The 13,360-nt window shown below is 40.7% G+C and overlaps 2 protein-coding genes across 3 annotated transcripts in view; one reads left to right on the top strand and one right to left on the bottom strand.

The window, feature by feature from the left end:
• Positions 1-1,185: 1,185 nt before the first annotated feature.
• Positions 1,186-5,277, bottom strand: LOC142885356 (cathepsin Z). The gene is made up of 6 exons (XM_076021740.1): positions 5,121-5,277; positions 4,146-4,309; positions 3,764-3,943; positions 3,309-3,459; positions 1,974-2,139; positions 1,186-1,833 (listed from the first exon to the last, which is right to left on the bottom strand). Exons 1-6 carry the CDS (start codon positions 5,240-5,242, stop codon positions 1,711-1,713), a joined length of 906 nt encoding a protein of 301 aa, XP_075877855.1. The 5' UTR covers positions 5,243-5,277; the 3' UTR covers positions 1,186-1,710.
• Positions 5,278-10,738: 5,461 nt separating this feature from the next.
• piezo2b (piezo-type mechanosensitive ion channel component 2b) overlaps positions 10,739-13,360 on the top strand; it is a 62,374-nt gene continuing 59,752 nt past the window's right edge. For both annotated transcript variants that reach the window (XM_076021741.1, XM_076021743.1), the window contains exon 1: positions 10,739-11,307. In XM_076021741.1, coding sequence (XP_075877856.1) covers positions 11,244-11,307 — 64 coding nt within the window. In that variant the 5' untranslated portion in view covers positions 10,739-11,243. The remainder of the gene's footprint in view (positions 11,308-13,360) is intronic.

Genomic DNA, 13,360 nt, shown 5'->3' on the forward strand with positions numbered 1-13,360 from the left:
AACAGCGGGGCGGCAGACTGTGTGTGGGCTCAGGGAGTGGGGAGGCTGACACTCATACTCAGTGCAACTATTGTAGTTATGTTGTGCACCCGGTGCACCGACTCGTTCGACCTGTTGGTTCTCACACGTGCTTACGCCTCTGACGGCTCAGCAGACAAATATTTCCAGAGCTCCAGCGGGCCGATCGACAACCATTCTGCTGCCGCTGAAAGCAGCAGCGCCACCAGGCGGCGACACTGACACGTGACAGCGCGTTAGGACAGGCGTGTCAATCTCAAACACAGTGGGCCAAAATTTGAAATGATATTTGTTGAAATAATCTTCCTCCACATAAAACAGCGAAGCTTTTCATATGGAGACCCAGACATGTTTTTGCTTCAAAACTAAATATGGATCAAGCAAAGCGTAATATTATACAATAAATAACGTTTTAAAAAAATAACCGGAAAAAACAAACAAACTTCAAAATAAATAAAAAATCGTACGCCTCTTTTTTATTGGGAGCCTTCTGATTTACAGTAACCCTTTCCCCATGGGCAAATACAATAATAACAGTAAACCAATTACCTATAATAATATCCTTCAATGAGCGTCCTGTCCTGATTGAGCAGAGGATTCTGGGATTTGTATAATACCGGTGGGCCAACCCTAGAAAATAATGGTTTGATATATATATATATATATATATATATATATATATATATATATATATATATATATATATATATATATATAAAAAATATATATACATATATATGCTATATACATACGAATAAAGAGGTGGGCCTATTATAGTGTGCTAGATCTCTCCGGGAAATGACTGCAAGCTGTTTGTGACGCTTTGAGGTGTTAACCTGTTAATGAGTGACACAGGAAATTAAAACTTTTTTTTTTTTTGCATTGTAAAAAAATATTCAGCAGCCTGGACGTTTCAAGTATAATGAAACTGCAGGCAGCCCCTGCAGGTTTTGCATGCAGAATTTTTTAAGTATTCCAAAAATTAACAAAAAATAAATAAATAAATAAAAAAAACTGATTGTGCTCGGATTTGTTTTAATCTATAAACTGTGTAATAAATTATTGGTTTTGTTTTGAAATATCAAAAAACAAAAACAACTATTAGAATGTGGAAATTCTCCTAAAGCCAATATTAACTGGAACTCATTTCAATTGTAGTCACAAACCTTTTCCAAATTAAAGTTTATTTCATCTTTAATGCATCACTTGTCTTTGAAATCATTTTTTAGTGAATGTCCTTTCATCCCATTGCATCCTCCAAAACAATCAAACAGATTAGCTTTCGCAAGTGGCAGAAAGCATGGCTCTTCACAGCTGACTGAAGATTCCTGAAAATCACAGATGAACACATTTTGTGCAAAAATAAAAAACAATAAGCATTGTAAAACTGAAAATGATGTCTTGTGCATATTCAGTTTAAAAGTAGAGAGTTGAAATTCACCCCTGCACAACTGTCATGTCAGTGAAGGCAGATGTCTTTAAACTCAAAACCAGAGGAGGATTTGGCTTTTCCATTTAGGCGGGAACATCATTAACATTGAAAAGACTAAAAGGCGGCTACAATTTTGGCTGAACTCTCCCTTAAGTTCACACATTCATTGCACTCTTAAAGTTCGGCAGATTTTTAGCTCAAAATTTCAGCATGATTGGCAAAAACGTTGCACTTTCTCCCTCTTTTCTTTCAAGAGTCCATCATGAAGTGTCCGTGACTACTGGGTCTCCGTATGCACAGCTGTTCTCAATGCCGAGGTTAAACCAATGTCCTTTCCATCCTCTAAAGGCACTGGTGACGATTCTCGCCCAGCCATGTTCTCCCTGGAAAATACAGAGCGACAGCAGGATGTCCTTGAAATGTCTCACCTTGAAAAAGCTTCAGGAAAGAGCAATGAAGTGTGTAACAGGTTGATACAGAGTAGAATTTGGTCTGACTTAGAGGTTGTGTGGCGGACACTGACCCAAAACTCCCCCCAGGAGTTCCTGACCACCCAGTACTCTGTGCCGTCCTCGGTCACGCCCCAGCCGGCCACGGACACAATGTGATTGGGCAGTGACAGTAGGTGAAGCTCTGAGAAGATACCCCCAGAGTATTTCTCCAAGCCGCTGGTGGCCATCAGGGCACAACTGAGAGACAGCAGAGAGGCAATCATGAACAAATGACTTTCTTTCACGTCCCAGTGATTGTCACATCCCGGGAATCATTGGGTGATCTATCCATGTTCTCTTCCTGTTATGTTTTTTATTTTTTTTTTAAAAATGCAATTGTGTAACTTTCCGATGAGCTCAGCTTTTGTTGACTGTGTCCTATCTTTTAGGCAGAACCAGCCTATTATCCTCAGCACCATTTTTGACTATTACAGCACTAAAGCTTGCACTTTAAAGTCAGCAGAGAGCATTTATTCTGGACAAAGAGAACAAAAAAGGTAGGAAAAAAATGGCATGCCTTTGCGTCTCTTTTCCGCCCACTCACATGTGAATCAAATCTAGAGAAAGGACAAAAATGTCCACTGAGGCTGAGTTTCTAAAAGGGAAACTGGGGAACTTTACTGCACAACAGGATATTGTAAAATCCTCACTGTACAAGTTCCAGATCGAGCCATTAGTTACACGTGGTGAGTGGGGTGAGAAATGCTGCTTCCTGTTGAAATGTGCAACAGTCAACACTTTTAAGTCTTTACTTCTAGCAAAGCCCTTTTTATTATTTTAACAAAAAACATTTCCAACATTTCTATCTTGCTTCAAAATCTCTGCAAAGTGGCGATGGGTGTCTTACAGCTGCACACTCTCATGGGCTTTTAAACATTTTATTGATGTCATTCATCACGAGAGACAACTGGTAAAAAAAATTAAAAGTTTAATTAAAAAAATTAAAAAATTAAAAAATAAAATGCTGGCACTTGTATTCCAAAAGATTTCCACAGGGCTTTTTCAAAAATGAAACAAGGGAAGGACAGCTTCCATAAACACTAAACTATGAACAGGAGGAGAAGAGCTGCAGCAGTAAACTCATATGTGACACAGAGATGAGTTCCTTGTTAAATATTATGGGGGGGAAAAAACCACATACCTTCATGATAAATTCATAACTGTGTTATTAGTGTAGAGAAATTACACAGTGAGCTGTTCCAAAGTAAGGTTTTAGAGAGTTATCAAAAATGGATTTAGTCATAAAAATGTCATTATGGTTTAAAGACTGCTTTGGAAACTTCAGGCTGAAACTTTCTTTCACACAGGGAGAGTGTAGCTGGGTGAATGGGTATTCAGGGAGGATGGCGGAGAACGATTTGCTCTACCTGATGGGCCCATTGGTGTAGATCTCTGCTTTCATTCTGTCTCTCCCCGACACTTTTCCGTAGTCGCCCACTTTCAACACCGTGTAGTTCTTCACCACAGCGCACGACTGAAAGAAGGAGCACGTGCCGCACTGGTTGAACTGCTCGCACTCTGGAACACACACGAGAGGTGACCCATTAACATATACAGAGCAATGTTTGTTTGTTTTATTTCAGTTTGTTTTAAAACAATTCATCAATGATCAAAACTGACAAACTTGTAATGGCACAGACAGCAGAACTATACACGGCTTGGCACATGATTCACGTTAGCAAAGAGCCTTTTTGTTCTATAACCTGCTAAAGTTTAAAACAATAAATGATTGTCTCTGATGCTGCTACTGATATGCCTTCAATTTGGGGACGTGCCAAACTGCATTCACGTGCACACACTTTGCCATGATGTGCATGCTTACTTTGGTTCTTAGCCTGGTAGTTGTTGCAGGTCTCATCAGGGATGCCTGTCTTGTGTGCGTAAGCGTAGACTCCCAGATGATCCCCTCCATAACAGGAGCCCGCCCCCCCGCAGTCGATCACGTTCTGGACTGACAGATAGGCTGATGGCCACGCCCCTCCTCGCTTGATGTTGATGCGGTCTGGACGAGTGAAAAATAAAAACAGATAATACAATCTCACTCTGCAGGTGAGATAGTTTTCATGTTGACTCTACCACGCCGCTCTTGGACAATAAGCTGCAAAACCAAAAATCATCAGCACACAATGTGTGGGAGAACTTTTGCAATACTCCAATCTGCTATCTATCACTTTATGTCCCAGCCATAATTTTGGTGAGCTCACCTGCTAGTGCACTGGTGGATCCCATGGCCCAGCAAGAGCCACAGTATTGAGGGATGTGCTGGTTACGTGTGGTGCTCACATAGTTCTTGCCCTTGATGTTCCTCCAGTCCCAGGATGCAGGCAGCTCTGACACATTCACGTACTCATGTGGGCGAGCCCGTGTCCTGCAATAAGTGAACTGTGAGACTCGCAAATATAACTGTGCCTTTATGAAATGTCTAGAAAAATCTAAATGATTAGAATAAGCAAGTCATTAATACAATAATAAAAAACTATAGAAGAAAACAGGGAAAAAATTGCAGGACACAAAAATAACATAAATCAACTGATTTGTTTAAACGGAGCAGGATAACTGATAATAAATAAATAAATAAATAAATAAATAAATAGACAGATGAGTCATTTGAGACCTTTGAAAAAGTAAAAAGAAAAATGTAACACCCAACGCCTTCACGTAGATTAAAACATCATTTGACTTCTTTAATGTAAGTCCTATTATTGGTTAATGCGGCTTCTCTTACATCAAGTACTGCTTATTATTCTTTATTACTACTGGAGCCTTACTGCTGTTAAATGCGGCATATTACGGTTAATATCTAAGGCTAGTTGTTGGTGCAGAGTCGAGACATTGGCCATAAGTTATACATTAACTAAGACGCCTTCTACCAAGTCACGTCAACACGCAGAATAATAATAAAACAGACCCAAGCTAACACAGTCATGGAAACGGTTTAGCCACTGGCCGAGCAGTGCCGTGGTTACGACTGTGAATAGCGACTGACATGAATATTTAAATACACCAACAATAACCATCGATTTACCGCTTATTATTAAAATGTTGTTGTTGTTGTTGTTGTTGTTGTTGCTGTTGTTGTTTTTATTACATGTAACGTCACGTCGCCACTCCTTCCTATAAAGTAGCGCAGATAAACGATCTGCGATCAAAACAGTAATAAACACAATTTTCACTCTTACTTGACAGAATCCGGCCGACCATCACTGATTGGTTTGTAACAGGGCTCAGTCAAAAAACTGGAGGCACTAATTTGAATTGAAAATGATGCCAAACAAAACATCAGCGGAGCTGCTGACGCCATGTTGTCTGGTCTGTGTCAGAGAGCTAAGCGCGTGCTCCCCCTGCCGGCACCTGCTGCTATTACAACGTGACTAAATGTCACAAACGCTCGGTTAAAACTAATCTAGAAAATATTCCGACAACCTTTTTTCATAAGGTGGCATTTTAGTTAAAATTACACTACAAAAATAATGAATATAAATGACTAACTTTGGTGTTACATTAAAAAATAAAAAACTTTTGATAACTCCTTTCAGCTTTCACCACAGTGATCAATAAGCAAGTGTCTTAATTAAAATGGGTCGAGATGTGGGTCTGATTTTGCAGTGTCAGCAGGAAACTTTCACCTAATGTACTCAGTACCCCGTTACAATCGCATTAAATCTAATGTGGAACCTGATGATTATGTAAGTTTCTTGTGGATAATGTGCAGCTCTTAACAAGGTTATCAACATATCACAGGGTGGGACTCGATTTGGACAAGGTCCGACTTTTTGAGAGCTTCGTTTGTACTTTTAATGATGTCAGACGGATTTAGATTAGATGTGCATTAGGCAGCTAATGAACCTTCAACAGGAATATAAGATAAATCACTCACCAGTGGGTATTTGATGTGTAACCCATCTCCCAGTTATGGTCGTTCTCCTGATGATGGTGATGCTGCGCTGCTGCACTGTAAAAGCTGCTCAGTGCAGATCAGATGGGATTTTTGCTGTGGTAATGCATGGAGAGATTGCAGGTGGGTTTTACCAGGGCTGTTTGTCTTCCGCTTTTTCCAACCGTAGTTTATCCCAAACTAACCTTTTGCAATGAAGCACAAATTCACATCTTGACAATTCATTCATTATTCATGATTATTCATTATCCATAACTTTACACATATATTCTCTCTAAATTGACTGCAATCTAGAAAAAAAAATACTGCTAATTACTATTTATCTCAAAGTTAAAGTTTTAAATTATAGCCTAGATGTGAAACTTAAACAATGTTTTTGAATTAACTTAAATTTGTCACATGTAGGTTTTCAGTTCCACAAATATACACAAAAAGGTTGTATTTCCATTAGTAAATAATATGTATTCATATTCTTTGAGAGGCAACGTCCATGTGTGAGGAGGAGGCTTTATTTTCTTTTGCCACAATCTCTCTACAGTTGACATTAATGGTGAGCTACTCAGGGTTTTATGATTTTACCCTTGCATCACAGCTTTGGGAAGGAAATGAGATCAATGTGGGGCATCAGAGCATTATTAGTATTGTTTGAAATATCAGAATCATACATTATACTACTAAATTCATTCATTCATTGATTTGTTTTTTCTCCTGCATGCATGGTTGTGGGCGTGTGCAGGAGTCTATTGCTGCTGTTGTGGGACTGCAAGGTACAGTCTTGACAAGTCGGCAGTTTATTACAGGGCCACATTGAAAGACAAACAACCATGTGCAGTCGCACTTACACCCACAGCCAAATTAGAGTTTGAATTTGTTTGAAATGTTTAAATTTCAATAGATATGCTTGTGATATAGATCATATTCAGAAAGCATTATTTTCTTTAAACAGAATAACTAACAAAAACAGGCATGTCTAGCCTTACAATCATTTCTTAATTTTTGAAGTGCATTTTCATTGAGACATTTTCATTAATTTGCTTTTAATATAGTGCAATCACATAATGGTACAGGAACATTTTTTGAAATAAAGAGCTCAATTTAATGTATTTCTTCTTCATGGTGTTGTGTTGTTTAAGCAAAAGTAAAACTTACATGTTACATTTTAAGACCAGTAAAATAACTCTTAACGTGTAACAGCTTCAATACTTACTTTACAGATCTGATCTGACGTATGTTTTACCCAGCTGTAATAAAAAATTACATTGACTTAAATAGCTCTGCCTTAAATAAAAGTTCCGGTATTTATCTAAAGGTGCCTTGCTGAAGACTCAACATCATCCTAGCTTCATGCTTGAAAGTTAAACACTTTTTTTAAAATGTTTTTTGAAATCAAATGTTTTCAAAAATCAGGGATTAACTGACTAAAAATGGAATTGACAATCTTTCTAGATGTACAAAGCCAGTGCATGCACCATCACTGACTGTGTATCCAAAGCGTGCCGTGGAGTTGCTGTTTAAGCCTCTCTGAGCAAACACTGAATCATGACTCTGAAAATGATGATCTATGTGACAGCAAGGATGGGGAGGTTGTTCCCAGAGGTTGTTAACCTCAAATAATTTATTAGTCTGCATTTACTGCCTTCACAAAACAAACCTGACCTGGTGTGCAAGATGAAAATCAAGATAATCACCGGCCACACAGTTTTGAATCTGGGTCTAAAAAGACATTAACTTGTGAACTTAATGAATCAAACTGTACTTTAGTGGCGGTCAAAGCTCCCCCTCACCAAGAGGCCGTCTCTGTTTTCTATGAGAGCAGAGGAACTGCATTGTGTCCCGGAACACAGGGAGCTGTTGTCTGCTGCAAAACTGCCCTCTGACATCGCCGTTGCTGTGCCAAAGGCTAACATCTGCCCTCCTCTGACATTCCTTCAGCAGCACGTACCACCCCAAACTTACATTGCCGCATAGGGCCGCTCTTTAATTAGCGCTTTGTAATAAGACTGACATCCTAAATTGATGCATTGGTGCATTAGGCCTTCCTGCCTAATGTCAAGGCAGTATTGAAGAGTCTTGATGATGCCACTAAACATAAACTACAATCACTCTCATCACTTAGTCAATGCCATTATCCTTCTTTATATTGTACCATGAAATAGCCCCTAAAGTTTTTCTCTTCCATACGGATATAGAGCTGAGGCAACTATTGGTGAGTGATCCCTGGACTTGGCATTACTTAGCTCTGATGGGGTGGAGGTGGGGGTAATCTATTTCTGATTTAACTGCCTCAACTGCAGCTCGAAGACAGAAGCTTTTTGTATTTCTTTCTTCTGTGGCTTGAGGGGACATGCAGCGGTTGCTCCCTGCTTTTCCTGATTCAGGCACGTTCTATTGGACGCTGGCAGGATGGGTGAGAAAGTCTCGAGAGTTGAAATGAGAGTGATCCAGTAACCACACGGTTAAGTGGAAGCATGTGAGCTGGGTCTGCTGTTGCAGTGTATACTGTGCCACAGTTTGATATCTGGTGAGGGGCGGACACATCTTTTTGATTTAGTCAAATTTAAAGTAAGTCTGATCACCACTCGCTTGTTGCAAATACGAACAAAATGATGGTGTGCAACACAAACAGTCTAAGCGCCCAGGTCAGCAGTTAAGACTTATATGCTCTGAACATGAGTTACATCCATGTGATGGTTGAGCCGTCTAAATTGTGAAAGGGCCAATGTTTCCCACAGCGACCACAGAAAGAGAGTAAAAAGCCCACTTAAGCAGAGACACCTTTAGAGTGCATGGAAAGTGCATCCATGTAAATATTGAACACACACACACACACACACACACACACACACACACACACACACACACACACACACACACACACACACACACACACAGAGTGTGGATTTCACTTGCCGGTCAATACTGGAGCAATCTGGACGTTAATCTCATTTGCACTTGTGTTTTATTCTTAGCAGAGGATGCAGCAACCTGCCAGTGTTGATTCTCCAGTGAAATTACAACATGTTCTGCATTTAGACACAGTTCCAAGGACATTCACATGAATATTTTTTGGCCTCAGGTGATTAGGCCTGAATGTCATAATGATACCCAAAGCACTTATTTTATTAACATTATTGTTATTTCTATTTTGAAAAAACAAAACAAAAACATGTTAAATTCCTTGACCACTGTGTCCCTCCTTTAAGAAATTATTTTTTTTTATTATTAAACTGACTGTGTGACTGCGGGCTTTGAAAGCAGCACATTGGAAGGTTAAAGCTTGTTGGTTCATCCTGCTTTTTAAAAAAATAAATAAATAAATGAATAAATCAGGAATTAGATGGAGGCTGACCAATCAGGATTAACTGTACCAGCTTAACCATTTCTGTTTAGTGCGTAAAACTGCAGCATCCATTTGGCACCAGAGCTTGTCAATAGCTCCCTCTCAAGAACGGGATGAATAATGGATCAAAGACAGAAGTTGCTTAAGATTCACATTCATCTGAAGGGCTGACTTTAAACAGCAGGGACAAATTGAGGCCTGACATGTTTGGAGGTGGCTTATTGATTACGGCTGGTTCACGGCCTCCCGGGTGACTCTGACTTCTTCCACATGCCCAGTCACAGTGCAGCTCCTCCTGGGCAGTGGGACTCTTCAGGGGTAGAAGCTGGCAGAGTTCATGTTTATCGCCCCCCCTCCCCAATGTAATTTCTTCCATCAGAGACTGTTTATTTTCTTTCCTATTTTCATAAACCAAAGCCATTTTGGCAATCAGACCAAGCAATGAGTCATTACAAACAGGACCTCTTTTCTTCTCTTTTCAAGTAGCCTGTGTTGTGAACGTCAGTCATTCGGCTCATGTACTGATAACTGTGAAGTAAACCTGCAAGTCTGCTTCACAAGGGAATGGCTCGGGTTTCACCCTAGATACATGAGATAAATCAATGTTAAAATGAGATGTGTAAACATAGAAGTGAGTAAAGTGTGTTAACATAGAAATAAACATTTTAAGATGACTATAAAAATGCAGCTGTATATAAGCAACAAATATGTTGCATAAGCTTGTTATAAAAGGAAAAATGTTATTATTATTATTATTATTATTATTATTATTATTATTATTATTATTATTATTATTATTACTACTACTACTACTACTACTACTACTGTCGTCGTCGTCGTCGTCGTCGTCGTCGTCGTCGTCTTCTTCTTCTTCTTCTTCTTCTTCTTCTTCTTCTTCTTCTTCTTCTTCTTCCTGAAATAGAAAATTAGTGGCAAACCGGCAACAACCTGCTGAAATCGATCTTTGGCTTGTATGATGGCATTGTGGTGCTTTGTGACCAGCTTGCAATGGTTCTGATGAAAAGGACGGAGACGAGCTGATATTTAGCATTTTAAATGTTCGAGAAACTGTGAATCTGTTTTTTTTTTTTGTTTTTTTTTAATTGAGTCATATAATGGGACCATCTGGTGTATATAAAATTGTATAGATTAATAACTGATTGATGTGGGGAAAATGGAAAATACCCAATAAAACACTGTTGTGCGTTTTTAACTGATAGGGGCCGCTGTTTCTCGGCAATCGGGCAGGAAATCCAAAAAGAGACAGTGATTAGAGAAAACAATCACATTAAATTAAAAACAATCGTTCTGGACCTTGCATACCCTCCGAGAGGTTTGTAGTCGAGGTAACACAATACATAGATGAGTCATTCGTTTAGCCGAAACGAAGTTGTGAAATTCCGAACCCTCTATCATTTATAAGTCGAGGTATTTGCGTCCACCTCTCCGTCCCACCTCTGACTTCCAATTACCATAGGAGGCAGGACCGGTAGCCAGACCAAGACTTTTTATTGGATTACCCTCAGTTCAATCACAGCGCCGTCCTGTAGTCTCCTCTCGGCGCAAACGCTCCACACATCACAAGTCACAAAGTCAAATTTGGCGGAGGCGAGCGACCGGGAAGAGCGCCCTGGACTCTGTCGCAGCTCACAAGGCGAGTCACGTTGAAAAGGGCTTCTGCAACTTCAGTTAAGATAAAACTTCGTCAGAGTCGAGGACTTGTTGGCGCTCTTTGCTCTCTTTTACGCGCCGCCGCGGCGCCGCCGCTGTTGCGCGCACCTGAGTCGGTCGCACCGCAGCAGAGAGCAGCCAGCATGACTCCGGTCCATCCCGATCACACCGCCTCCCACTGAGATGCCCGCCGTGCGGAGGGTCGGGAAATGCTCCATCGTCCACCGTGGACTAACCACCGGACACCAGGTGCCATCCCGGGGAGCGGATGTGGCCGTTCGGAGGAGCGCAGCGGTGTGACGGCAGTGGGGGGTTCGACTTTGGGATGCCAGAGAGCCGCTAGAGAGACTGTCCTCAGCTACTGTCACCTGGAACCATCACTGGCTGCCCGGAGCCATGGCCTCTGAAGTGGTGTGCGGGCTGGTCTTCAGGCTGCTGCTGCCAGTGTGTCTCGCAGCCGGTGAGAGTCATCTTCCTCTTTCATGACACTTTTTACTTTACGGCCCTTTCTGGAATATGATTTCCGTGTTGAGTCCATGGTCACATGCGCACCTCCTACCTTTTCTAGATATTATCTTGTAACTAAAAGTAAATTTGTATCTGTGTCTTACTTTTTGATTATTAACTTCTTACTTCTTCTTCTTCTTTTTTTTTTTTTTTAATTTTTTTTTTTGTGGGAGGTCAATTCCACAATCGGTTTTAAAGCCTGATGCATTGTGACAGTTGAGGAATCACTCCACTGTTTTGTCAGTGCTTTATGAATTTAAGCTGGAAACAAGGTCAAAATGTTACTTAGTCTTCCACTCTTACTGTGATATATTGAGGATGTTTCACATTTAATGTCTAACCTTTCAAATATAACCAATCCTTTCTTTCTCTTTAAAAATTTAAATTGCAACAAAAGTAACAAATCACACAGCAGTTTATTGATACCCGCGTGACGTCGGCCCATTTGTGGTTAATTAGTAAATTGGGAGTTATGAATTGTAGAGCAACTTCTGTGGTTTTTCTTTGTTGCTGGTGTGGTTTCTGCTTATCGCCGGAGTTATTGATCACCAAGCTGCTGACTGGACGTTCGGTCCTTGTCCGCAGTGCTTTCAAACTTTCATACCTCTCTCACACTCTCCTTGTTTCCTTTATTGTGAGATACCTTTTTTTTTTTGTTGGGGGTGGGTGGGGATGATCCACATTTTTAAAAAGATTAACTAAAGTGCTCTGCACAGATTGAGTTATGGTTCCTGTGTTGGTGAAAGTTGTGTTTGCTCCTCCTCTGCGGTGCATTTCCAAGAGATGACTCACAGTCAACCTTGGCAGCTTTTATGGAGCCTAAGAGAGACTTTTCTTTGCGTAAAGCAACAAAATCAAATCTTAGCGTTGGGATCTTAAATCAGGAGTTTTGCTTATTTCAGTGCTGCTTTCTAATTTGTAAAGCCTGAGGTTTTGGTCACGCCTCCATTAAATGCAATTTACTTTGCGTTTTAACTCTGCGGTAGCCCACAAGTGGGGAAACGATGAGCGCCTAACTGCCGCTGTGGTTCCACCACGGTGGCTGCGTAGGTACTTTAAAAACTAACAGCATGCTTTCTATAGATAAGACCCACTAAGTATCACCATAATGCATCACTTGACAGCCCGACGCCCCCTTTATTTCCAAAAGGCAATCGCAGGGCCATGCATTGCCTCCATTAATTCGTGGAAAGTCGTTTTAACAGTATGAATTAATAATGTGGTTGTGAGGGAGAGAAGAATGGCTTTCCTTTTATCGTAAACATACCTTTAATATTTTATGTTTTTTCAAAGTGCAAAGCAGCACTTGTCATTCACCACACACACACCAATAAGCATTGCACACAGGAGTGGACAGGATGAAGGAAATGTAAAGTGGAAAGAAGGGAAGGACGGTATAGGGGACCAGACGGCGTGAGGGATGAGAGGAGTCCTCTGTCATCAGCAGCGCTTGATGAGCTGCTTTCCTACTTTTTTTTCTTTCTGTTTTGGCTACTTGAGAGCTCATTTTAATTAAAACAAAATGGGTTTAGTGCAAATCAATAACCATCAACCCATCAGCACGCAATCAGTGTAAAGCAGATCATTGTTTGATTCTGGGCGGCCACAGAATTGCCAGATTTAATTCTTTGCAGACTTCATATTTTCACATTTTCCTCCTCCCTTGTGCACAGAATTTGGTAGACAAAACAAAAAAGGGGAATGCTGTCGCTGAATGTACGGAGAGGAAACGCAGTGCAGCACAGCTCATGTTATCCGACACCTACACCGGCCTTACTTTAAACATCCAGCACTGTAATATATGTTGCACCCCGTCGCTCCTCTCCTCTCCCTGAGAAAGACTCGTCCGCTGATGTTACAGAGACTGTGTTTCCTGTTGGCCATCTGACAGCACCTCTATTGAAAAGCACAGAACTGCTGCACCCGTGTGTACACAGTTCCCCCCTACCATACACACTCAGACAAACACACATACACACTCAGACACGCACACTCAAATTTGCACA

Source organism: Nelusetta ayraudi, unplaced genomic scaffold (assembly GCF_046127955.1).
Source record: "Nelusetta ayraudi isolate G7.1 ecotype Tasmania unplaced genomic scaffold, CSIRO-AGI_Nayr_v1 ptg000011l, whole genome shotgun sequence".
NCBI lineage: Eukaryota > Metazoa > Chordata > Actinopteri > Tetraodontiformes > Monacanthidae > Nelusetta > Nelusetta ayraudi.